This window comes from Heterodontus francisci, chromosome 18 (genome assembly GCF_036365525.1).
Source record: "Heterodontus francisci isolate sHetFra1 chromosome 18, sHetFra1.hap1, whole genome shotgun sequence".
Lineage (NCBI taxonomy): Eukaryota > Metazoa > Chordata > Chondrichthyes > Heterodontiformes > Heterodontidae > Heterodontus > Heterodontus francisci.
Window position 1 is genome coordinate 5045071 of NC_090388.1, and position 24366 is coordinate 5069436.

The 24366-nt window shown below is 50.7% G+C and overlaps 1 protein-coding gene across 1 annotated transcript in view; it reads left to right on the forward strand.

Annotated features, from left to right (window-relative positions):
• th2 (tyrosine hydroxylase 2) overlaps positions 1-24366 on the forward strand; it is a 62424-nt gene that overhangs the window by 30518 nt on the left and 7540 nt on the right. The window contains exons 9-11 of the mRNA XM_068050039.1: positions 17475-17544; positions 20037-20093; positions 23072-23167. Of these exons, the coding sequence (XP_067906140.1) occupies positions 17475-17544; positions 20037-20093; positions 23072-23167 (223 nt within the window). The remainder of the gene's footprint in view (positions 1-17474; positions 17545-20036; positions 20094-23071; positions 23168-24366) is intronic.

The following is a 24366-nucleotide window of genomic DNA, read 5'->3' on the forward strand; positions in this document are numbered from 1 at the left end:
TGGTCAATCATGAGTGAGTGGTCAGAATGGAGTGAGTGATCAGAGTGGAGGGAGTGGCCTCTGTGGAGGCAGTGGTCAGTCAGGAGGGAGTGGACAGTCAGGAGTGAATGGTCAGTCAGGTGTGAGTGGTCAGTCAGTAGGGAGTGGTCAGAATGATGAGAGTGGTCAGAGTGGAGGGAGTGGCCACAGTAGAGGGAGTGGTCAGTCAGGAGGGAATGGACAGTCAGGAGTGTGTGGTCAGTCAGTAAGGAGTGGTCAGAGTGGAGTGTGGTCAGTCAGGAGTGAGTGGTCAAAGTGGTGTGAGTGGTCAGCCAGGAGTGAGTGGTCAGTCAGTAGGGAGTGGTCAGATTGGAGTGTGGGGTCAGAGTGGAGTGTGGGGTCAGAGTGGAGTGAGTGGTCAGAATGGAGTGACTGGTCATTCAGGAAGGAGTGGTCAGTCAGTAGGGAGTGGTCAGTCAGGAGTGTATGGTGAGAGTGGAGGGAGTGATCAGTCAGGAGGGAGTGGTGAGAGTGGAGGTAGTGGACAGTCAGGAGTGAGTGGTCAGAGTGGAGTGAGTGGTCATTCAGGAAGGAGTGCTCAGTCAGTAGGGAGTGGTCAGAGTGGAGTGTGGGGCCAGAGTGGAGTGTGGGGTCAGAGTGGAGGGAGTGGTCAGTCAAGAGTGAGTGGTCAGTCAGAGTGTGTGGTCAGTCAGGAGTGTGTTGTCAGAGTGGAGTGAGTGGTCAGTCTGGAGTGAGTGATCAGTCAGTAGGGAGTGGTCAGAGTAGAGTGTGTGGTCAGTCAGGAGTGAGTGGTCAGAGTGGTGTGAGTGGTCAATCATGAGTGAGTGGTCTGAGTGCAGTGAGTGGTCATTCAGGAAGGAGTGGTCCGTCAGGAGTGAGTGATCAGTCAGGAGTGAGTGGACAGAATGGAGTGAGTGGTCAGAGTGGAGGGAGTGGTCAGAGTGGAGGGAGTGGTCAGTCAGCAGGGAGTGGACAGAGTGGTGTGAGAAGTCAGTCAGTAGTGAGTGGTCAGAGTGGAGTGAGTGGTCAGTCAGGAGTGTGTGATGAGTCAGGAGTGAATGGTCAGAGTGGAGTGAGTGGTCAGAGTGGAAGGAGTAGTCCGAATGAAGGGAGTGGTCAGTCTGCAGGGGGTGGACAGTCAGGAGTGAGTGGTCATTCAGGAGGGAGTGGTCAGAGTGCAGTGAGTGGTCATACAGGAGGGAGTGGTCAGTCAGGATGGAGTAGTCAGTCAGGAGTGAGTGGTCAGAGTGGAAGGAGTGGTCAGAGTGGAGGGTGTAGTCAGTCAGTAGGGAGTGGTCAGTCAGGAGTGTATGGTCAGAGTAGAGGGAGTGGTCAGTCAGGAGTGAGTGGTCAGTCAGGGGTGTGTGGTCAGAGAGGAGTGAGTGGTCAGAATGGAGTGAGTGGTCATTCAAGAGTGAGTGATCAATCAAGAGTGAGTGGTCATTCAGAAGGGAGTGGTCAGTCAGGAGTGAGTGGTCAGATTGGCATGAGTGGTCAGTGTGGTGTGAGTGGTCAATAATGAGTGGAGTGAGTGGTCAGTTAGAAGTGAGTGGCCATTCAGGAGGGAGTGGTCAGTCAGGAGTGAGTGATCAGTCAGGAGTGAGTGGTCAGAGTGGAGTGAGTGGTCTGTCAGTAGGGAGTGGCCTGAGTGGAGTGAGTGGTCATTCAGGAGGGAGTGATCAGTCAGGAGTGAGTGATGAGTCAGGAATGAGTGGTCAGAATGGAGTGAGTGATCATTCAGGAGGGTGTGGTCAGTCAGTAGAGTGGTCAGTCAGGAGTGAGTGGTCAGAGTGGAGGGAGTGGTCAGTCAGGAGTGAGTGGTCAGTCGGGAGTGAGTGGTCAGAGTGGAGTGAGTGGTCATTCAGGATGGAGTAGTCAGTCAGGAGAGAGTGGTCAGAGTGAAGTGAGTGGTCAGAGTGGAGGGAGTGGTCAGAGTGGAGGGTGTAGTCACTCAGTAGGGAGTGGTCAGTCAGGAGTGTATGGTCAGAGTGGAGCGAGTGGTCAGTCAGAGTGTGTGGCTAGTCAGGAGTGAGTGGTCAAAGTGGAGGGAGTGGTCAGAGTGGAGGGTGTGGTCACTCAGTAGGGAGTGGTCAGTCAGGAGTGTATGGTAAGAGTGGAGGGAGTGGTCAGTGTGGTGTGAGTGGTCAATAATGAGTGGAGATGGAGGTCAGTTAGGGGTGAGTGGTCAGTCAGGAGGGAGTGATCAGTCAGGAGTGAGTGGTCAGAGTGGTGTGAGTGGTCAGTCAGGAGTGAGTGGTCAGAATGGAATGAGTAGTCATTCAGGAGTGAGTGGTCAGTCAGGAGTGTGTGGTCAGTCAGGAGTCTCTGGTCAGAGTGGAGTGAGTGGTCAGTCAAGAGTGAGTGGTCAGTCAGGAGTGTGTGGTCATTCAGGAGTCTGTGGTCAGAGTGGAGTGAGTGGTCAGTCAGGAGTGTGTGTTCAGTCAGGTGTCTGTGGTCAGAGTGGAGTGAGTGGCCAGTCAGGAGTGAGTGGTCAGTCAGGAATAAGTGGTCATTCAGGAGGGAGTGGTCAGTCAGGAGTGAGTGATCAGTCAGGAGTGAGTGGTCAGTGTGTAGTGAGTGGTCAGTCAGGAGTCTGTGGTCAGAGTGCAGTGTGTGGTCAGTCAGGAGTGTGTGTTCAGTCAGGTGTCTGTGGTCAGAGTGGAGTGAGTGGTCAGTCAGGAGTGTGTGGTCAGTTAGGTGTCTGTGGTCAGAGTGGAGTGTGTGGTCAGTCAGGAGTGTGTGGTCAGTTAGGTGTCTGTGGTCACAGTGGAGTGTGTGGTCAGTCAGGAGTGTGTGGTCAGTCAGGAGTCTGTGGTCAGAGTGGAGTGTGTGGTCAGTCAGGAGTGTGTGGTCAGTCAGGAGTCTGTGGTCAGAGTGGAGTGAGTGGTCAGTCAGGAGTGTGTGGTCAGTTAGGTGTCTGTGGTCAGAGTGGAGTGTGTGGTCAGTCAGGAGTGTGTGGTCAGAGTGGAGTGAGTGGTCAGTTAGTTGTCTGTGGTCAGAGTGGAGTGAGTGGTCATTCAGTAGTGTGTGGTCAGTCAGGAGTGTGTGGTCAGTTAGGTGTCTGTGGTCAGAGTGGAGTGAGTGGTCAGTCAGGCGTCTGTGGTCAGAGTGGAGTGAGTGGTCAGTCAGGTGTCTGTGGTCAGAGTGGAGTGTGTGGTCAGTTAGGTGTCTCTGGTCAGAGTGGAGTGTGTGGTCAGTTAGGAGTGTGTGGTCAGAGTGGAGTGTGTGGTCAGTCAGGAGTGTGTGGTCAGTTAGGTGTCTGTGGTCAGAGTGGAGTGTGTGGTCAGTCAGGTGTCTGTGGTCAGAGTGGAGTGAGTGGTCAGTCAGGTGTCTGTGGTCAGAGTGGAGTGAGTGGTCAGTCAGGAGTGTGTGGTCAGTTAGGTGTCTGTGGTCAGAGTGGAGTGTGTGGTCAGTCAGGAGTGTGTGGTCAGTTAGGTGTCTGTGGTCAGAGTGGAGTGAGTGGTCAGTCAGGAGTGTGTGGTCAGTTAGGTGTCTGTGGTCAGAGTGGAGTGAGTGGTCAGTTAGGTGTCTGTAGTCAGAGTGGAGTGAGTGGTCAGTCAGGTGTCTGTGGTCAGAGTGGAGTGTGTGGTCAGTCAGGTGTCTGTGGTCAGAGTGGAGTGTGTGGTCAGTCAGGTGTCTGTGGTCAGAGTGGAGTGAGTGGTCAGTCAGGAGTGTGTGGTCAGAGTGGAGTGAGTGGTCAGTCAGGAGTGTGTGGTCAGTTAGGTGTCTGTGGTCAGAGTGGAGTGAGTGGTCAGTCAGGAGTGAGTGGTCAGTTAGGTGTCTGTGGTCAGAGTGGAGTGTGTGTTCAGTCAGGTGACTGTGGTCAGAGTGGAGTGAGTGGTCAGTTAGGTGTCTGTGGTCAGAGTGGAGTGAGTTGTCAGTTAGGTGTCTGTGGTCAGAGTGGAGTGAGTGGTCATTCAGTAGTGTGTGGTCAGTCAGGAGTGTGTGGTCAGTTAGGTGTCTGTGGTCAGAGTGGAGTGAGTGGTCAGTCAGGTGTCTGTGGTCAGAGTGGAGTGAGTGGTCAGTCAGGAGTGTGTGGTCAGTTAGGTGTCTGTGGTCAGAGTGGAGTGAGTGGTCAGTCAGGTGTCTGTGGTCAGAGTGGAGTGAGTGGTCAGTCAGGAGTGTGTGGTCAGTTAGGTGTCTGTGGTCAGAGTGGAGTGTGTGGTCAGTCAGGAGTGTGTGGTCAGAGTGGAGTGAGTGGTCAGTCAGGAGTGTGTGGTCAGTTAGGTGTCTGTGGTCAGAGTGGAGTGTGTGGTCAGTCAGGTGTCTGTGGTCAGAGTGGAGTGAGTGGTCAGTCAGGTGTCTGTGGTCAGAGTGGAGTGAGTGGTCAGTCAGGAGTGTGTGGTCAGTTAGGTGTCTGTGGTCAGAGTGGAGTGTGTGGTCAGTCAGGTGTCTGTGGTCAGAGTGGAGTGAGTGGTCAGTCAGGAGTATGTGGTCAGTTAGGTGTCTGTGGTCAGAGTGGAGTGAGTGGTCAGTCAGGTGTCTGTGGTCAGAGTGGAGTGTGTGGTCAGTCAGGAGTGTGTGGTCAGTTAGGTGTCTGTGGTCAGAGTGGAGTGTGTGGTCTGTCAGGAGTGTGTGGTCAGAGTGGAGTGAGTGGTCAGTTAGGTGTCTGTGGTCAGAGTGGAGTGTGTGGTCAGTCAGGAGGGTGTGGTCAGTTAGGTGTCTGTGGTCTGAGTGGAGTGTGTGGTCAGTCAGGAGTGTGTGGTCAGTTAGGTGTCTGTGGTCAGAGTGGAGTGTGTGGTCAGTCAGGAGTGTGTGGTCAGTTAGGTGTCTGTGGTCAGAATGGAGTGTGTGGTCAGTCAGGAGTGTGTGGTCAGAGTGGAGTGAGTGGTCAGTTAGGTGTCTGTGGTCAGAGTGGAGTGTGTGGTCAGTCAGGAGTGTGTGGTCAGTTAGGTGTCTGTGGTCAGAGTGGAGTGTGTGGTCAGTCAGGTGTCTGTGGTCAGAGTGGAGTGTGTGTTCAGTCAGGTGTCTGTGGTCAGAGTGGAGTGAGTGGTCAGTTAGGTGTCTGTGGTCAGAGTGGAGTGAGTGGTCAGTCAGGAGTGTGTGGTCAGTTAGGTGTCTGTGGTCAGAGTGGAGTGTGTGGTCAGTCAGGAGTGTGTGGTCAGTTAGGTGTCTGTGGTCAGAGTGGAGTGTGTGGTCAGTCAGGAGTGTGTGGTCAGTCAGGAGTCTGTGGTCAGAGTGGAGTGAGTGGTCAGTCAGGAGTGTGTGGTCAGTTAGGTGTCTGTGGTCAGAGTGGAGTGTGTGGTCAGTCAGGAGTGTGTGGTCAGAGTGGAGTGAGTGGTCAGTTAGGTGTCTGTGGTCAGAGTGGAGTGAGTGGTCATTCAGTAGTGTGTGGTCAGTCAGGAGTGTGTGGTCAGAGTGGAGTGTGTGGTCAGTCAGGAGTATGTGGTCAGTTCGGTGTCTGTGGTCAGAGTGGAGTGAGTGGTCAGTCAGGTGTCTGTGGTCAGAGTGGAGTGAGTGGTCAGTCAGGTGTCTGTGGTCAGAGTGGAGTGTGTGGTCAGTTAGGTGTCTCTGGTCAGAGTGGAGTGTGTGGTCAGTTAGGAGTGTGTGGTCAGAGTGGAGTGAGTGGTCAGTCAGGAGTGTGTGGTCAGTTAGGTGTCTGTGGTCAGAGTGGAGTGTGTGGTCAGTCAGGTGTCTGTGGTCAGAGTGGAGTGAGTGGTCAGTCAGGTGTCTGTGGTCAGAGTGGAGTGAGTGGGCAGTCAGGAGTGTGTGGTCAGTTAGGTGTCTGTGGTCAGAGTGGAGTGAGTGGTCAGTCAGGAGTGTGTGGTCAGTTAGGTGTCTGTGGTCAGAGTGGAGTGAGTGGTCAGTCAGGAGTGTGTGGTCAGTTAGGTGTCTGTGGTCAGAGTGGAGTGTGTGGTCAGTCAGGAGTGAGTGGTCAGTTAGGTGTCTGTGGTCAGAGTGGAGTGTGTGTTCAGTCAGGAGTGTGTGGTCAGTTAGGTGTCTGTGGTCAGAGTGGAGTGAGTGGTCAGTTAGGTGTCTGTAGTCAGAGTGGAGTGAGTGGTCAGTCAGGTGTCTGTGGTCAGAGTGGAGTGTGTGGTCAGTCAGGAGTGTGTGGTCAGTTAGGTGTCTGTGGTCAGAGTGGAGTGAGTGGTCAGTTAGGTGTCTGTAGTCAGAGTGGAGTGAGTGGTCAGTCAGGTGTCTGTGGTCAGAGTGGAGTGTGTGGTCAGTCAGGTGTCTGTGGTCAGAGTGGAGTGAGTGGTCAGTCAGGAGTGTGTGGTCAGAGTGGAGTGAGTGGTCAGTCAGGAGTGTGTGGTCAGTTAGGTGTCTGTGGTCAGAGTGGAGTGTGTGGTCAGTCAGGAGTGTGTGGTCAGTTAGGTGTCTGTGGTCAGAGTGGAGTGTGTGGTCAGTCAGGAGTGAGTGGTCAGTTAGGTGTCTGTGGTCAGAGTGGAGTGTGTGGTCAGTCAGGAGTGAGTGGTCAGTTAGGTGTCTGTGGTCAGAGTGGAGTGTGTGGTCAGTCAGGAGTGAGTGGTCAGTTAGGTGTCTGTGGTCAGAGTGGAGTGAGTTGTCAGTTAGGTGTCTGTGGTCAGAGTGGAGTGAGTGGTCATTCAGTAGTGTGTGGTCAGTCAGGAGTGTGTGGTCAGTTAGGTGTCTGTGGTCAGAGTGGAGTGAGTTGTCAGTTAGGTGTCTGTGGTCAGTCAGGAGTGTGTGGTCAGTTAGGTGTCTGTGGTCAGAGTGGAGCGTGTGGTCAGTCAGGAGTGTGTGGTTAGTCAGGTGTCTGTGGTCAGAGTGGAGTGAGTGGTCAGTCAGGAGTCTGTGGTCAGAGTGGAGTGAGTGGTCAGTCAGGGGTGTGTGGTCAGTTAGGTGTCTGTGGTCAGAGTGGAGTGTGTGGTCAGTCAGGAGTGTGTGGTCAGAGTGGAGTGAGTGGTCAGTCAGGAGTGTGTGGTCAGTTAGGTGTCTGTGGTCAGAGTGGAGTGAGTGGTCAGTCAGGTGTCTGTGGTCAGAGTGGAGTGAGTGGTCAGTCAGGAGTGTGTGGTCAGTTAGGTGTCTGTGGTCAGAGTGGAGTGTGTGGTCAGTCAGGTGTCTGTGGTCAGAGTGGAGTGAGTGGTCAGTCATGAGTGTGTGGTCAGTTAGGTGTCTGTGGTCAGAGTGGAGTGTGTGGTCTGTCAGGAGTGTGTGGTCAGAGTGGAGTGAGTGGTCAGTTAGGTGTCTGTGGTCAGAGTGGAGTGTGTGGTCAGTCAGGAGTGTGTGGTCAGTTAGGTGTCTGTGGTCTGAGTGGAGTGTGTGGTCAGTCCGGAGTGTGTGGTCAGTTAGGTGTCTGTGGTCAGAGGGGAGTGTGTGGTCAGTCAGGAGTGTGTGGTCAGAGTGGAGTGAGTGGTCAGTTAGGTGTCTGTGGTCAGAGTGGAGTGTGTGGTCAGTCAGGAGTGTGTGGTCAGAGTGGAGTGAGTGGTCAGTTAGGTGTCTGTGGTCAGAGTGGAGTGTGTGGTCAGTCAGGAGTGTGTGGTCAGTTAGGTGTCTGTGGTCAGAGTGGAGTGTGTGGTCAGTCAGGTGTCTGTGGTCAGAGTGGAGTGTGTGTTCAGTCAGGTGTCTGTGGTCAGAGTGGAGTGAGTGGTCAGTTAGGTGTCTGTGGTCAGAGTGGAGTGAGTTGTCAGTTAGGTGTCTGTGGTCAGAGTGGAGTGAGTGGTCATTCAGTAGTGTGTGGTCAGTCAGGAGTGTGTGGTCAGTTAGGTGTCTGTGGTCAGAGTGGAGCGTGTGGTCAGTCAGGGGTGTGTGGTTAGTCAGGTGTCTGTGGCCAGAGTGGAGTGAGTGGTCAGTCAGGTGTCTGTGGTCAGAGTGGAGTGAGTGGTCAGTCAGGAGTGTGTGGTCAGTTAGGTGTCTGTGGTCAGAGTGGAGTGTGTGGTCAGTCAGGAGTGTGTGGTCAGAGTGGAGTGAGTGGTCAGTCAGGAGTGTGTGGTCAGTTAGGTGTCTGTGGTCAGAGTGGAGTGTGTGGTCAGTCAGGTGTCTGTGGTCAGAGTGGAGTGAGTGGTCAGTCAGGTGTCTGTGGTCAGAGTGGAGTGAGTGGTCAGTCAGGAGTGTGTGGTCAGTTAGGTGGCTGTGGTCAGAGTGGAGTGTGTGGTCAGTCAGGTGTCTGTGGTCAGAGTGGAGTGAGTGGTCAGTCAGGAGTGTGTGGTCAGAGTGGAGTGAGTGGTCAGTTAGGTGTCTGTGGTCAGAGTGGAGTGTGTGGTCAGTCATGAGTGTGTGGTCAGTTAGGTGTCTGTGGTCAGAGTGGAGTGTGTGGTCAGTCAGGAGTGTGTGGTCAGTTAGGTGTCTGTGGTCAGAGTGGAGTGTGTGGTCAGTCAGGAGTGTGTGGTCAGAGTGGAGTGAGTGGTCAGTTAGGTGTCTGTGGTCAGAGTGGAGTGTGTGGTCAGTCAGGAGTGTGTGGTCAGAGTGGAGTGAGTGGTCAGTTAGGTGTCTGTGGTCATTCAGTAGTGTGTGGTCAGTCAGGAGTGTGTGGTCAGTTAGGTGTCTGTGGTCAGAGTGGAGTGTGTGGTCAGTCAGGAGTGTGTGGTCAGAGTGGAGTGAGTGGTCAGTCAGGAGTGTGTGGTCAGTTAGGTGTCTGTGGTCAGAGTGCCGTGTGTGGTCAGTCAGGAGTGTGTGGTCAGTTAGGTGTCTGTGGTCAGAGTGGAGCGTGTGGTCAGTCAGGAGTGTGTGGTCAGTCAGGAGTGTGTGGCCAGAGTGGAGTGAGTGGTCAGTCAGGTGTCTGTGGTCAGAGTGGAGTGAGTGGTCAGTCAGGAGTGTGTGGTCAGTTAGGTGTCTGTGGTCAGAGTGGAGTGTGTGGTCAGTCAGGAGTGTGTGGTCAGAGTGGAGTGAGTGGTCAGAGTGGAGTGTGTGGTCAGTTAGGTGTCTGTGGTCAGAGTGGAGTGTGTGGTCAGTCAGGAGTGTGTGGTCAGTTAGGTGTCTGTGGTCAGAGTGGAGTGTGTGGTCAGTCACGAGTGTGTGGTCAGAGTGGAGTGTGGTCAGTCAGGTGTCTGTGGTCAGAGTGGAGTGAGTGGTCAGTCAGGTGTCTGTGGTCAGAGTGGAGTGAGTGGTCAGTCAGGAGTGTGTGGTCAGTTAGGTGGCTGTGGTCAGAGTGGAGTGTGTGGTCAGTCAGGTGTCTGTGGTCAGAGTGGAGTGAGTGGTCAGTCAGGAGTGTGTGGTCAGAGTGGAGTGAGTGGTCAGTTAGGTGTCTGTGGTCAGAGTGGAGTGTGTGGTCAGTCATGAGTGTGTGGTCAGTTAGGTGTCTGTGGTCAGAGTGGAGTGTGTGGTCAGTCAGGAGTGTGTGGTCAGAGTGGAGTGAGTGGTCAGTTAGGTGTCTGTGGTCAGAGTGGAGTGTGTGGTCAGTCATGAGTGTGTGGTCAGTTAGGTGTCTGTGGTCAGAGTGGAGTGTGTGGTCAGTCAGGAGTGTGTGGTCAGTTAGGTGTCTGTGGTCAGAGTGGAGTGTGTGGTCAGTCAGGAGTGTGTGGTCAGAGTGGAGTGAGTGGTCAGTTAGGTGTCTGTGGTCAGAGTGGAGTGTGTGGTCAGTCAGGAGTGTGTGGTCAGAGTGGAGTGAGTGGTCAGTTAGGTGTCTGTGGTCAGAGTGGAGTGTGTGGTCAGTCAGGAGTGTGTGGTCAGAGTGGAGTGAGTGGTCAGTTAGGTGTCTGTGGTCATTCAGTAGTGTGTGGTCAGTCAGGAGTGTGTGGTCAGTTAGGTGTCTGTGGTCAGAGTGGAGTGTGTGGTCAGTCAGGAGTGTGTGGTCAGAGTGGAGTGAGTGGTCAGTCAGGAGTGTGTGGTCAGTTAGGTGTCTGTGGTCAGAGTGGAGTGTGTGGTCAGTCAGGAGTGTGTGGTCAGAGTGGAGTGAGTGGTCAGTCAGGAGTGTGTGGTCAGTTAGGTGTCTGTGGTCAGAGTGGAGTGTGTGGTCAGTCAGGAGTGTGTGGTCAGTCAGGAGTGTGTGGTCAGAGTGGAGTGAGTGGTCAGTCAGGAGTGTGTGGTCAGTTAGGTGTCTGTGGTCAGAGTGGAGTGAGTGGTCAGTTAGGTGTCTGTGGTCAGAGTGGAGTGTGTGGTCAGTCAGGAGTGTGTGGTCAGTTAGGTGTCTGTGGTCAGAGTGGAGTGTGTGGTCAGTCAGGAGTGTGTGGTCAGAGTGGAGTGAGTGGTTAGTCAGGTGTCTGTGGTCAGAGTGGAGTGAGTGGTCAGTTAGGTGTCTGTGGTCAGAGTGGAGTGAGTGGTCAGTTAGGTGTCTGTGGTCAGAGTGGAGTGTGTGGTTAGTTAGGTGTCTGTGGTCAGAGTGGAGTGAGTGGTCAGTTAGGTGTCTGTGGTCAGAGTGGAGTGAGTGGTCAGTTAGGTGTCTGTGGTCAGAGTGGAGTGAGTGGTCAGTTAGGTGTCTGTGGTCAGAGTGGAGTGAGTGGTCAGTTAGGTGTCTGTGGTCAGAGTGGAGTGAGTGGTCAGTTAGGTGTCTGTGGTCAGAGTGGAGTGTGTGGTCAGTTAGGTGTCTGTGGTCAGAGTGGAGTGAGTGGTCAGTTAGGTGTCTGTGGTCAGAGTGGAGTGTGTGGTCAGTTAGGTGTCTGTGGTCAGAGTGGAGTGAGTGGTCAGTTAGGTGTCTGTGGTCAGAGTGGAGTGTGTGGTCAGTTAGGTGTCTGTGGTCAGAGTGGAGTGTGTGGTCAGTTAGGTGTCTGTGGTCAGAGTGGAGTGAGTGGTCAGTTAGGTGTCTGTGGTCAGAGTGGAGTGAGTGGTCAGTTAGGTGTCTGTGGTCAGAGTGGAGTGAGTGGTCAGTTAGGTGTCTGTGGTCAGAGTGGAGCGTGTGGTCAGTTAGGAGTGTGTGGTTAGTCAGGTGTCTGTGGCCAGAGTGGAGTGAGTGGTCAGTCAGGTGTCTGTGGTCAGTCAGGAGTGAGTGGTCAGTCAGGAGTGTGTGGTCAGTTAGGTGTCTGTGGTCAGAGTGGAGCGTGTGGTCAGTTAGGAGTGTGTGGTTAGTCAGGTGTCTGTGGCCAGAGTGGAGTGAGTGGTCAGTCAGGTGTCTGTGGTCAGTCAGGAGTGAGTGGTCAGTCAGGAGTGTGTGGTCAGTTAGGTGTCTGTGGTCAGAGTGGAGTGTGTGGTCAGTCAGGAGTGTGTGGTCAGAGTGGAGTGAGTGGTCAGTCAGGAGTGTGTGGTCAGTTAGGTGTCTGTGGTCAGAGTGGAGTGTGTGGTCAGTCAGGTGTCTGTGGTCAGAGTGGAGTGAGTGGTCAGTCAGGTGTCTGTGGTCAGAGTGGAGTGAGTGGTCAGTCAGGAGTGTGTGGTCAGTTAGGTGGCTGTGGTCAGATTGGAGTGTGTGGTCAGTCAGGTGTCTGTGGTCAGAGTGGAGTGAGTGGTCAGTCAGGAGTGTGTGGTCAGAGTGGAGTGAGTGGTCAGTTAGGTGTCTGTGGTCAGAGTGGAGTGTGTGGTCAGTCATGAGTGTGTGGTCAGTTAGGTGTCTGTGGTCAGAGTGGAGTGTGTGGTCAGTCAGGAGTGTGTGGTCAGAGTGGAGTGAGTGGTCAGTTAGGTGTCTGTGGTCAGAGTGGAGTGTGTGGTCAGTCAGGAGTGTGTGGTCAGAGTGGAGTGAGTGGTCAGTTAGGTGTCTGTGGTCATTCAGTAGTGTGTGGTCAGTCAGGAGTGTGTGGTCAGTTAGGTGTCTGTGGTCAGAGTGGAGTGTGTGGTCAGTCAGGAGTGTGTGGTCAGTTAGGTGTCTGTGGTCAGAGTGGAGCGTGTGGTCAGTCAGGAGTGTGTGGTTAGTCAGGTGCCTGTGGCCAGAGTGGAGTGAGTGGTCAGTCAGGTGTCTGTGGTCAGAGTGGAGTGAGTGGTCAGTCAGGAGTGTGTGGTCAGTTAGGTGTCTGTGGTCAGAGTGGTGTGTGGTCAGTCAGGAGTGTGTGGTCAGAGTGGAGTGAGTGGTCAGTCAGGTGTCTGTGGTCAGAGTGGAGTGAGTGGTCAGTCAGGTGTCTGTGGTCAGAGTGGAGTGAGTGGTCAGTCAGGAGTGTGTGGTCAGTTAGGTGGCTGTGGTCAGAGTGGAGTGTGTGGTCAGTCAGGTGTCTGTGGTCAGAGTGGAGTGAGTGGTCAGTCAGGAGTGTGTGGTCAGTTAGGTGGCTGTGGTCAGAGTGGAGTGTGTGGTCAGTCAGGTGTCTGTGGTCAGAGTGGAGTGTGTGGTCAGTCAGGTGTCTGTGGTCAGAGTGGAGTGAGTGGTCAGTCAGGTGTCTGTGGTCAGAGTGGAGTGAGTGGTCAGTCAGGAGTGTGTGGTCAGTTAGGTGGCTGTGGTCAGAGTGGAGTGTGTGGTCAGTCAGGTGTCTGTGGTCAGAGTGGAGTGAGTGGTCAGTTAGGTGTCTGTGGTCAGAGTGGAGTGAGTGGTCAGTTAGGTGTCTGTGGTCAGAGTGGAGCGTGTGGTCAGTTAGGAGTGTGTGGTTAGTCAGGTGTCTGTGGCCAGAGTGGAGTGAGTGGTCAGTCAGGTGTCTGTGGTCAGTCAGGAGTGAGTGGTCAGTCAGGAGTGTGTGGTCAGTTAGGTGTCTGTGGTCAGAGTGGAGCGTGTGGTCAGTTAGGAGTGTGTGGTTAGTCAGGTGTCTGTGGCCAGAGTGGAGTGAGTGGTCAGTCAGGTGTCTGTGGTCAGTCAGGAGTGAGTGGTCAGTCAGGAGTGTGTGGTCAGTTAGGTGTCTGTGGTCAGAGTGGAGTGTGTGATCAGTCAGGAGTGTGTGGTCAGAGTGGAGTGAGTGGTCAGTCAGGAGTGTGTGGTCAGTTAGGTGTCTGTGGTCAGAGTGGAGTGTGTGGTCAGTCAGGTGTCTGTGGTCAGAGTGGAGTGAGTGGTCAGTCAGGTGTCTGTGGTCAGAGTGGAGTGAGTGGTCAGTCAGGAGTGTGTGGTCAGTTAGGTGGCTGTGGTCAGATTGGAGTGTGTGGTCAGTCAGGTGTCTGTGGTCAGAGTGGAGTGAGTGGTCAGTCAGGAGTGTGTGGTCAGAGTGGAGTGAGTGGTCAGTTAGGTGTCTGTGGTCAGAGTGGAGTGTGTGGTCAGTCATGAGTGTGTGGTCAGTTAGGTGTCTGTGGTCAGAGTGGAGTGTGTGGTCAGTCAGGAGTGTGTGGTCAGAGTGGAGTGAGTGGTCAGTTAGGTGTCTGTGGTCAGAGTGGAGTGTGTGGTCAGTCAGGAGTGTGTGGTCAGAGTGGAGTGAGTGGTCAGTTAGGTGTCTGTGGTCATTCAGTAGTGTGTGGTCAGTCAGGAGTGTGTGGTCAGTTAGGTGTCTGTGGTCAGAGTGGAGTGTGTGGTCAGTCAGGAGTGTGTGGTCAGTTAGGTGTCTGTGGTCAGAGTGGAGCGTGTGGTCAGTCAGGAGTGTGTGGTTAGTCAGGTGCCTGTGGCCAGAGTGGAGTGAGTGGTCAGTCAGGTGTCTGTGGTCAGAGTGGAGTGAGTGGTCAGTCAGGAGTGTGTGGTCAGTTAGGTGTCTGTGGTCAGAGTGGTGTGTGGTCAGTCAGGAGTGTGTGGTCAGAGTGGAGTGAGTGGTCAGTCAGGTGTCTGTGGTCAGAGTGGAGTGAGTGGTCAGTCAGGTGTCTGTGGTCAGAGTGGAGTGAGTGGTCAGTCAGGTGTCTGTGGTCAGAGTGGAGTGAGTGGTCAGTCAGGAGTGTGTGGTCAGTTAGGTGGCTGTGGTCAGAGTGGAGTGTGTGGTCAGTCAGGTGTCTGTGGTCAGAGTGGAGTGAGTGGTCAGTCAGGAGTGTGTGGTCAGTTAGGTGGCTGTGGTCAGAGTGGAGTGTGTGGTCAGTCAGGTGTCTGTGGTCAGAGTGGAGTGTGTGGTCAGTCAGGTGTCTGTGGTCAGAGTGGAGTGAGTGGTCAGTCAGGTGTCTGTGGTCAGAGTGGAGTGAGTGGTCAGTCAGGAGTGTGTGGTCAGTTAGGTGGCTGTGGTCAGAGTGGAGTGTGTGGTCAGTCAGGTGTCTGTGGTCAGAGTGGAGTGAGTGGTCAGTCAGGAGTGTGTGGTCAGAGTGGAGTGAGTGGTCAGTTAGGTGTCTGTGGTCAGAGTGGAGTGAGTGGTCAGTCATGAGTGTGTGGTCAGTTAGGTGTCTGTGGTCAGAGTGGAGTGTGTGGTCAGTCAGGAGTGTGTGGTCAGAGTGGAGTGAGTGGTCAGTTAGGTGTCTGTGGTCAGAGTGGAGTGTGTGGTCAGTCAGGAGTGTGTGGTCAGTTAGGTGTCTGTGGTCAGAGTGGAGTGTGTGGTCAGTCAGGAGTGTGTGGTCAGAGCGGAGTGAGTGGTCAGCTAGGTGTCTGTGGTCAGAGTGGAGTGTGTGGTCAGTCAGGAGTGTGTGGTCAGAGCGGAGTGAGTGGTCAGTCAGGAGTGTGTGGTCAGTTAGGTGTCTGTGGTCAGAGTGGAGTGAGTGGTCAGTTAGGTGTCTGTGGTCAGAGTGGAGTGTGTGGTCAGTCAGGAGTGTGTGGTCAGAGCGGAGTGAGTGGTCAGTCAGGAGTGTGTGGTCAGTTAGGTGTCTGTGGTCAGAGTGGAGTGAGTGGTCAGTTAGGTGTCTGTGGTCAGAGTGGAGTGAGTGGTCAGTTAGGTGTCTGTGGTCAGAGTGGAGTGTGTGGTCAGTCAGGAGTGTGTGGTCAGTTAGGTGTCTGTGGTCAGAGTGGAGTGTGTGGTCAGTTAGGTGTCTGTGGTCAGAGTGGAGTGAGTGGTCAGTTAGGTGTCTGTGGTCAGAGTGGAGTGAGTGGTCAGTTAGGTGTCTGTGGTCAGAGTGGAGTGTGTGGTCAGTTAGGTGTCTGTGGTCAGAGTGGAGTGAGTGGTCAGTTAGGTGTCTGTGGTCAGAGTGGAGTGAGTGGTCAGTTAGGTGTCTGTGGTCAGAGTGGAGTGAGTGGTCAGTTAGGTGTCTGTGGTCAGAGTGGAGTGTGTGGTCAGTAAGGTGTCTGTGGTCAGAGTGGAGTGTGTGGTCAGTCAGGTGTCTGTGGTCAGAGTGGAGTGAGTGGTCAGTCAGGTGTCTGTGGTCAGAGTGGAGTGAGTGGTCAGTTAGGTGTCTGTGGTCAGAGTGGAGTGAGTGGTCAGTTAGGTGTCTGTGGTCAGAGTGGAGTGTGTGGTCAGTCAGGAGTGTGTGGTCAGTTAGGTGTCTGTGGTCAGAGTGGAGTGTGTGGTCAGTTAGGTGTCTGTGGTCAGAGTGGAGTGAGTGGTCAGTTAGGTGTCTGTGGTCAGAGTGGAGTGAGTGGTCAGTTAGGTGTCTGTGGTCAGAGTGGAGTGTGTGGTCAGTTAGGTGTCTGTGGTCAGAGTGGAGTGAGTGGTCAGTTAGGTGTCTGTGGTCAGAGTGGAGTGAGTGGTCAGTTAGGTGTCTGTGGTCAGAGTGGAGTGAGTGGTCAGTTAGGTGTCTGTGGTCAGAGTGGAGTGTGTGGTCAGTTAGGTGTCTGTGGTCAGAGTGGAGTGTGTGGTCAGTAAGGTGTCTGTGGTCAGAGTGGAGTGTGTGGTCACTTAGGTGTCTGTGGTCAGAGTGGAGTGAGTGGTCAGTTAGGTGTCTGTGGTCAGAGTGGAGTGAGTGGTCAGTTAGGTGTCTGTGGTCAGAGTGGAGTGTGTGGTCAGTTAGGTGTCTGTGGTCAGAGTGGAGTGAGTGGTCAGTTAGGTGTCTGTGGTCAGAGTGGAGTGAGTGGTCAGTTAGGTGTCTGTGGTCAGAGTGGAGTGAGTGGTCAGTTAGGTGTCTGTGGTCAGAGTGGAGTGTGTGGTCAGTTAGGTGTCTGTGGTCAGAGTGGAGTGAGTGGTCAGTTAGGTGTCTGTGGTCAGAGTGGAGTGAGTGGTCAGTTAGGTGTCTGTGGTCAGAGTGGAGTGAGTGGTCAGTTAGGTGTCTGTGGTCAGAGTGGAGTGAGTGGTCAGTTAGGTGTCTGTGGTCAGAGTGGAGTGTGTGGTCAGTTAGGTGTCTGTGGTCAGAGTGGAGTGAGTGGTCAGTTAGGTGTCTGTGGTCAGAGTGGAGTGTGTGGTCAGTTAGGTGTCTGTGGTCAGAGTGGAGTGTGTGGTCAGTTAGGTGTCTGTGGTCAGAGTGGAGTGAGTGGTCAGTTAGGTGTCTGTGGTCAGAGTGGAGTGAGTGGTCAGTTAGGTGTCTGTGGTCAGAGTGGAGTGTGTGGTCAGTTAGGTGTCTGTGGTCAGAGTGGAGTGAGTGGTCAGTTAGGTGTCTGTGGTCAGAGTGGAGTGAGTGGTCAGTTAGGTGTCTGTGGTCAGAGTGGAGTGTGTGGTCAGTAAGGTGTCTGTGGTCAGAGTGGAGTGTGTGGTCAGTCAGGTGTCTGTGGTCAGAGTGGAGTGAGTGGTCAGTCAGGTGTCTGTGGTCAGAGTGGAGTGAGTGGTCAGTTAGGTGTCTGTGGTCAGAGTGGAGTGAGTGGTCAGTTAGGTGTCTGTGGTCAGAGTGGAGTGTGTGGTCAGTCAGGAGTGTGTGGTCAGTTAGGTGTCTGTGGTCAGAGTGGAGTGTGTGGTCAGTTAGGTGTCTGTGGTCAGAGTGGAGTGAGTGGTCAGTTAGGTGTCTGTGGTCAGAGTGGAGTGAGTGGTCAGTTAGGTGTCTGTGGTCAGAGTGGAGTGTGTGGTCAGTTAGGTGTCTGTGGTCAGAGTGGAGTGAGTGGTCAGTTAGGTGTCTGTGGTCAGAGTGGAGTGAGTGGTCAGTTAGGTGTCTGTGGTCAGAGTGGAGTGAGTGGTCAGTTAGGTGTCTGTGGTCAGAGTGGAGTGTGTGGTCAGTTAGGTGTCTGTGGTCAGAGTGGAGTGTGTGGTCAGTAAGGTGTCTGTGGTCAGAGTGGAGTGTGTGGTCAGTTAGGTGTCTGTGGTCAGAGTGGAGTGAGTGGTCAGTTAGGTGTCTGTGGTCAGAGTGGAGTGAGTGGTCAGTTAGGTGTCTGTGGTCAGAGTGGAGTGTGTGGTCAGTTAGGTGTCTGTGGTCAGAGTGGAGTGAGTGGTCAGTTAGGTGTCTGTGGTCAGAGTGGAGTGAGTGGTCAGTTAGGTGTCTGTGGTCAGAGTGGAGTGAGTGGTCAGTTAGGTGTCTGTGGTCAGAGTGGAGTGTGTGGTCAGTTAGGTGTCTGTGGTCAGAGTGGAGTGAGTGGTCAGTTAGGTGTCTGTGGTCAGAGTGGAGTGAGTGGTCAGTTAGGTGTCTGTGGTCAGAGTGGAGTGAGTGGTCAGTTAGGTGTCTGTGGTCAGAGTGGAGTGAGTGGTCAGTTAGGTGTCTGTGGTCAGAGTGGAGTGTGTGGTCAGTTAGGTGTCTGTGGTCAGAGTGGAGTGAGTGGTCAGTTAGGTGTCTGTGGTCAGAGTGGAGTGTGTGGTCAGTTAGGTGTCTGTGGTCAGAGTGGAGTGAGTGGTCAGTTAGGTGTCTGTGGTCAGAGTGGAGTGAGTGGTCAGTTAGGTGTCTGTGGTCAGAGTGGAGTGTGTGGTCCGTCAGGAGTGTGTGGTCAGAGTGGAGTGAGTGGTCAGTCAGGAGTGTGTGGTCAGTTAGGTGTCTGTGGTCAGAGTGGAGTGAGTGGTCAGTTAGGTGTCTGTGGTCAGAGTGGAGTGTGTGGTCAGTCAGGAGTGTGTGGTCCGGCCTGAGAAGCTGCTTGTAAAAGAAACCAAAATTATCAATGACACTGTCATCCTTCTTTACAGCGACTGCTGTCATGAATTGTTGGGACACATTCCTATGTTGGCAGACAAACCGTTTGCACAATTCTCACAGGTAAAGGCTCACTACCTCTCATTGGTGTTATCTACAGTATTTAAGATTCTAATTATCTTAATGCTTTATATAATTTCCACTTCCAGGCATTTGTCTCAGTGAAATTACTATTTCTGTATAATTTTTATATGTAATAATCTAGTAGCAGATTCTTTAATCTGCCTTTTTTTCCTGTTTGGGTAAATAAGAGGCAGGGTGGGATTTAGTTTGTTGCTACAGACAACAACGTGCATTTAGGTGACACCTTTAAAGTAGCAAAACATCCTAAGCTGCTTCATTGGAGCATTATCAGACAAAAATCAGCATCGAGCCAAAGAAGGAAATATTAGGACAGGTGACCAAAAGCTTGGTCAGAGATATAGGTTTTAAGGAATGCCTTTTAGGAAAAGAGAGACGTGAAGAGTTGGAGAGCTTTAGGGATGGAATTCCAGAGCTTAGGGCCCAGGCAGCTGAAGGCATGACCGCCAATGGCTGAGTGATTAAAATCGGGATGTTTAAGAGGCCAGAATAGGAGGAGGCAGAGATCTCGGAGGGTTGTGGGGCTGGAGGAGATTATAGATAGGGAGGGGAGAGGTCAGAAATGGATTTGAAAACAAGGCTGAGAATTTTAAAATTGATGCATTGGTGAACTACACGGACAAAGTAATCATCTACAGGTGAGCAAGAGGGTAAGACTGTATTGCTTTCAGGCGTCAGTCATGACTCAGTACTATCACTCTGGCCTCTGAGTTAGAAATCTGTGGGTTCGAGCCCCACTCCAGAGATTAAGGTGTATAATTTCAGCTGTCATCCTGGTACTTTGGGAGTGCTGCATTTTCAGGTGCCATCTTTCACATCAGATGTTAAACTGTCTGCCCTCCCAGATGTTTGTCAAAGATGCCACAGCACTCTCTATTCAGGGAAGAGGAAGGGAGTTCTCCCAATCCCCAGTCCAACATCACTGAAACAACGGCTCATTTATCTAATTGCAGCTTTTGGGAGCTTGCTATGTGTAAATCAACTGACACATTTGCCTACATTACAACAGTGACTACATTTCAGAAGTGAAGACATTGAGAAGGGTTTTGGTATATCCAGTGATGTAAATGGTGCTATATAAATGCAAGTTCAAGTTTTTTTCAAGAGTTTTCACACACAAAATATTAACTCCATTCATGCAGCAACAATATTACTCTGTATGTCTTAACTGTGTTTTATTCATCATTACAGATTACTAGCATCAAAATTGGAAGATTAGCAATTCTACCTCCACTAGAAATTATCTTAAGGCAGTATTAACATCACACCACAGTGTTAATGCAAAATGCATTCCTTACATTTGAAAGCAGCAAGTCTCACTTCACTCCAATCCCGGAAAAATACCAGGATCATCCAGTCGGCTAATGTGAGCACAAGTACATCAGAGCAGGACTTCAACCTGCTCCTGTGACTCACCCTGATCCCAGCCTACTTCTTGGTGCCTGAGCAACTTAATGGACAGATTCCCCACGGAATTCCTGCCTTTGTCAGGGAGCCAGGATTGGCAGAGCGAGGGGAAATCACAACAACAGCTCTCTGAACCCTACCACAATGTAACAGGGACACCTGGCTCCTGGACAACTGAACAGGAGCATTTTCTCATTTTACCCCAAGATCAATTACACTCCCTCCATGTCATTACATTTTAAATGCCTAAAAATGCATGTACCCTGCATTACTATGGCAACAATTGTAGAACATGTATTTTACAGGAATAGTCCCATTATTTGCAACAATTTTAAATGAGATATGTGTATCCTGGGCATTTATTACCCATCCCTAGTTACCCTGAGAGGGCTGTGATGAGCTTTAGAGTCAGCCACGTTGGTGTGGGACTGGAGACACATAGGCTGGAATTTTACATCACCCCAACGAGCCGGATGGTGGTGGGGGTGGGGGGTGTAAAATTGAGTGGGAGGCCTTCCCAACCCACTCCCGCCTCCGCCCCACTTTATGTAGGGCGATGGGGGCAAAAAAACAGGCCACCTGCCCCAGGTCAATTAAGGCCCTTAAATTGCCAATTAATGGCCATTTAAGGGTCTCTGCCCGCCTCCACACGGATTTTACACGTGGCAAGCGGGCATCCTGGAGCCAGGAAAGGCTGCCTGGTAAAAGCTGGTGGCCTCTCAGCACCCCGGGGGTGGGCCCTGACAATTGGGTACCCGATTGAGGGCCGCCCCCGCTTCCCCAAACACCCCCAGGAACCAAGACGCCCCCCTTCCCCCCAAACGACCACCCTTGCCTCGCCGGGGCCCAACCAATTACCCCCGGCGAGGCAACCAAAACTCACCGGCCAATTCTCCTCATCCTCTCGTGTCAGATCTGCCCAACAATCAGGCGAAATTGGAGAGGAATATAAACTCTTACAACTTTAGTGCTTTGAACCAGCTGTGCAGCTGTAAATGTAAATGTGACTGAATGCTGGAATAATCAGACATTTAACATGACATTCTTTCTTTATTATATATATTTAGGAGCTTGGCCTTGCATCATTAGGGGCATCAGATGAAGATATCGAAAAACTATCGACAGTGAGTAATTAAGAAACAGAATTATTAATGAGCAAAAACAAAATGAAAATATCTTTAAATCTTCAGAGTGATTTATGTAAACAGGAAGAACAAATCCCAATTTATATCAGTTAGGAAATTAATAACACTAACAAAGAATAGTTTCCAGATTTGTTTCAATACTGCTGTCAATGTTTTGCTAAAGGTTTGGAAATGTGTATCGTATAAATCTTAATTCTCAAACTTTGGATTTTATTTAGACCATAATCAGCTTCACAATCATTACCATCAGTGCTGTTGGTGCAGTGTTTGTTATTACTGTAGCTGTTACAGTTGTTGCAATTAGTATTGGGGTTACCGTTCTCCTTTAAGATGCTCCTTAAAACCTATCTCTTAGACAAATCTTTTGGCCATCTGTCCTAATATCCCCTTATGTGACTTGGTGTCAAGTTTTGTTTGGTAATACTCCTGTGATGCACCTTGAGGCGTTTTATCATGTCAAGTGGCACTTACTCACCAATAACCTGCTCGCCAGGACTCTGCCAGAGTTCTGCCAGGACCACTCAGCTTCAGTCCTCACTACAGACTTGGTCCAAACGTGAACAAAAGAGCTAAATTCTGAAGGTAAGGTGAGAGTGAGTGTCCTTGATATCAAGGCAGCATTTGATCGAGCGTGGCATCAAAGAGGCCTAGCAAGGTTGAATTGGGGGAAAACTCTCCACTGGTTGGAGTCATAACTAGCACAAAGGAAGATGGTTGTGATTGTTGAGGTCAATCATCTCAGTTCCAGGACATTGCAGCAATTCCTCAGGGTAGTCTCCTAGATCCAACCATCTTCAGCTGCTTCATCACTGACCTTCCCTCCAACATAAAGTCAGAAATGGGGATGTTCAGCACCATTCGCGACTCCTCAGATACTGAAGCAGTCCGTGTTCACATGCAGCAAGACCTGGACAATATCCAAGCTTGGGTTGTTCAGTGGCAAGTAGCATTGGTGTTACACAAGTGTCAGGCAATGACCATCTCCAACAAGAGAGAATCTAATCACCTTCCCTTGACATTCAATGGCATTACCATCACTGAATACCCCACCATCAACAACCTGGGGGTCACCAATGGCCAGAAACATAACTGGACCAGCCATATAAATATTGTGGCTACAAGAGCAGCTCAGATGTTGGGAATGCTCGGGCGATTAATCCACCTCCTGACTCCCCAAAGCCTGCCCACAATCTACAAGGCACAAGTCAGGAGTGTGATGGAATACTCTCCACTTGCCTGGATGAGTGCAGCTCCAACTCAAGAAGCTCGACACCAGCCAAGACAAAGCAGCCTGTTTGATTGGCACCCCATCCACCATCTTAAACATTCATTCCCTCCACCACCAGCACAGCAGCAACTCACCAAGCCTCCTTTTACAGCACCTTCCAAACCCGCAACCTCTACCACCTAGACGAGCGAGGACAGCAGACGTATAGTAGCACTGCCACCTGCAAGTTCCCCTCTAAGGCACACACCATCCTAACTTTGACATATATCTCACTTCTTCATTGTCACTGGGTCAAAATCCTGGAAACAGGACTGTGGGAGCACTTACATCACACAGACTGTAGCTCACCACTACCTTCTCAAGGACAGTTAGGGATGGTCTCGCCAGCTATACTCACATCTCATGAATGAATAAATTTTAAAAATTGGCACCACAGTTGGTGTTACTGTTGTTGATGTTATCATCATTTTTCATATTATTGCTGTTACACTTTTTGTTGCCAGTAACAGTTGTTACTTTTCATAGAAACTTATGGCACAGAAAGAGGCCATTTGATCCATCATGCCAATACTGGCTCTTTGAAAGGGCAGTCGTGTTTAATCTCAGCCCCTGCTTTTTGTCTGTGACCCTGTAAGTTCCTCATCCTCAAGTACCTGTCCAACTCCCTCTTAAAATTATCTATGGAATCACTTTCCGCCACACTTCCAGGTCGGGTGTTCCAGATCCTGACAACTCTCTGAGTGAAAAACATTTCTCCTCATCTCCCCTCTAGATCTTTTATCAATGATTTTGAATCAATGACCTCTGGTTGTTCACCCACTCACCAGAGGGAATAATTTTTCTCTCTCTACTCCATCAAAACCTCTCATTAGCTTGTAAATCTCTATTAGGTCATCTTCTCTGTTCCAAGAAGAACATTCCTAACTTCCCCAACCTTTTCTCATAACTGAAGTCCCTCATCCCTGTTAACATCCTGGCAAATCTCCTCCTGTGCCCTTTCTAGAGTCTTTACATCTTTCCTGAAGTCCGGTGCCCAGAATTGTCCACAATACTCCAGCTGAGGCCTAACCAGTGATTTTTTTAAAAATTCATTCTTGGGATGTGGGCATCACTGGCAAAGCCAGATTTATAAAGTTTTAGCATGATCTCTTTGCTTTGAACTTTATAAACAAGGCCTCAGCTGGAGTATTGTGGGGAATCGCTGGGCAATACACTGTTGCTGTTAGTATTAATGGTGGTATATTGTACTGTTGAATGATTTAGATGGCATCCAGCTCTCTTGGGCTTTTTCCACTTCCCAAATGAAAAGGATTTGCCAAACGCCTATCTGCATCTAACCTGGCATCTGAAATTTACTATTAGTTACAGTTGCCCTTTGAAATATAACTTCATGTTCATAACCATCTATAATTCAGTGTAATTTCTAAAGGATCAAGATGGGTGAATGGAGTTAAGATACAGATCAGCCATGATCTAATTGAATTAAGTGTCCTTTAAGACACACCTTAAAATCTACCTCTTTGACCAAGCTTTTGGTCATCTGACCTAATATCTCCTTTTGTGGCTCAGTGTCATACTTAGTTTTATAATGCGCCTGTAAAGCACCTTGGGGCTTTTTATTATGTTAAAGGCACTCTATAAATATAAGTTGTTGTTGTTGTTGAATGGTGGAACAAGTTTGAGGGATTGAATCCAATGATCCTCATATAATTATTGTTTGTTTATATAGCTTTACTGGTTTACAGTGGAGTTCGGACTCTGTAAACAAAATGGAGTTCTGAAAGCTTATGGAGCTGGTCTACTATCTTCATATGGAGAACTGATGGTAAGAAACCAATAATAAAATGGTAACTGCACAAACAGTCGTAAATATACAGAGAGAGCGGTTGTACTGTTTGCTGTTGAAAGCACAGTTGTAATAAGTTCTTTACAAAAATGTCTGCAACTTCACGATAACAAACTTTTTTTTAAATTGCCTTTTTAACTTACCTTATCTAATCTCCTCAGATACAACCCAAAGCAATTCACATCCAATTATTTCTGAAATGCAGTCTTGTTTGTTAAACAAGATCTTCACCCTAGAGTGTTGAAAGAGATGGCGACAGAGATAATGGATACTTTGGTGATCATCTTTCAAAATTCTATCAATTCTGCAATGGTGCCTACAGATTGGAGGGTTGTAAATGTAACCTCACTGTTTAAGAAAGGAGTGAGAGAGAAAATGGGGAACTACAGACCTGTTAGCCTGACATCGGTAGTAGGGAAAATACTGGAATCTATTATAAAGGATGTGATTACTGGACACTTAGAAAATAATGGTCTGATTGGGTAGAGTCAACATGGATTTATGAAGGGGAAATCATGTTTGACAAACTTTTTAGAGTTTTTTGAGCAAGTTACTAGCAGAGTGGATAAGGGGGAACCAGTAGATGTGGTGTATTTGAACTTCCAGGGGCTTCTGATAAAGTCCCCCACAGGAGGTTAGTAAGAAAAATTAAAGCACATGGGATTGGGGGCAATATACTAGCATGGATTGAGGATTGGGTAACAGGCAGAAAACAGAGAGTAGGAATAATTGGGTTATTCTCAGGTTGGCAGGCTGTGACTAGTGGGGTACCGCAAGGATCAGTGCTTGGGCCCCAGCTATTCTCAATCTATATAAATGATTTGGAGTGGGGACCTGTTATAATATTTTCTAGTTTGCAGATGACACAAATCTTGGTGGGAATGTGAGTTGTGAGGAGGATGCAAAGAAACTTCAAGGGGATTTGGACAGGCTGAGTGAGTGGGCAAGAACATGGCAGATGGAATATAATGTGGATAAGTGTGAGTTTATCCACTTTGGTAGGAGGAATAGAGGTGCAGAGTATTTCTTAAATGGTGAGAGATTGGAAAGTGTTGATGTCCAAAGGGACATGGGTGTCCTTGTTCGTAAGTCACTGAAAGCTGGCATGTAGGTGCAGCAAGCAATTAGGAAGGCAAACGGTATGTTTGCCTTTATCGCAACAGCATTTGAGTACAGGA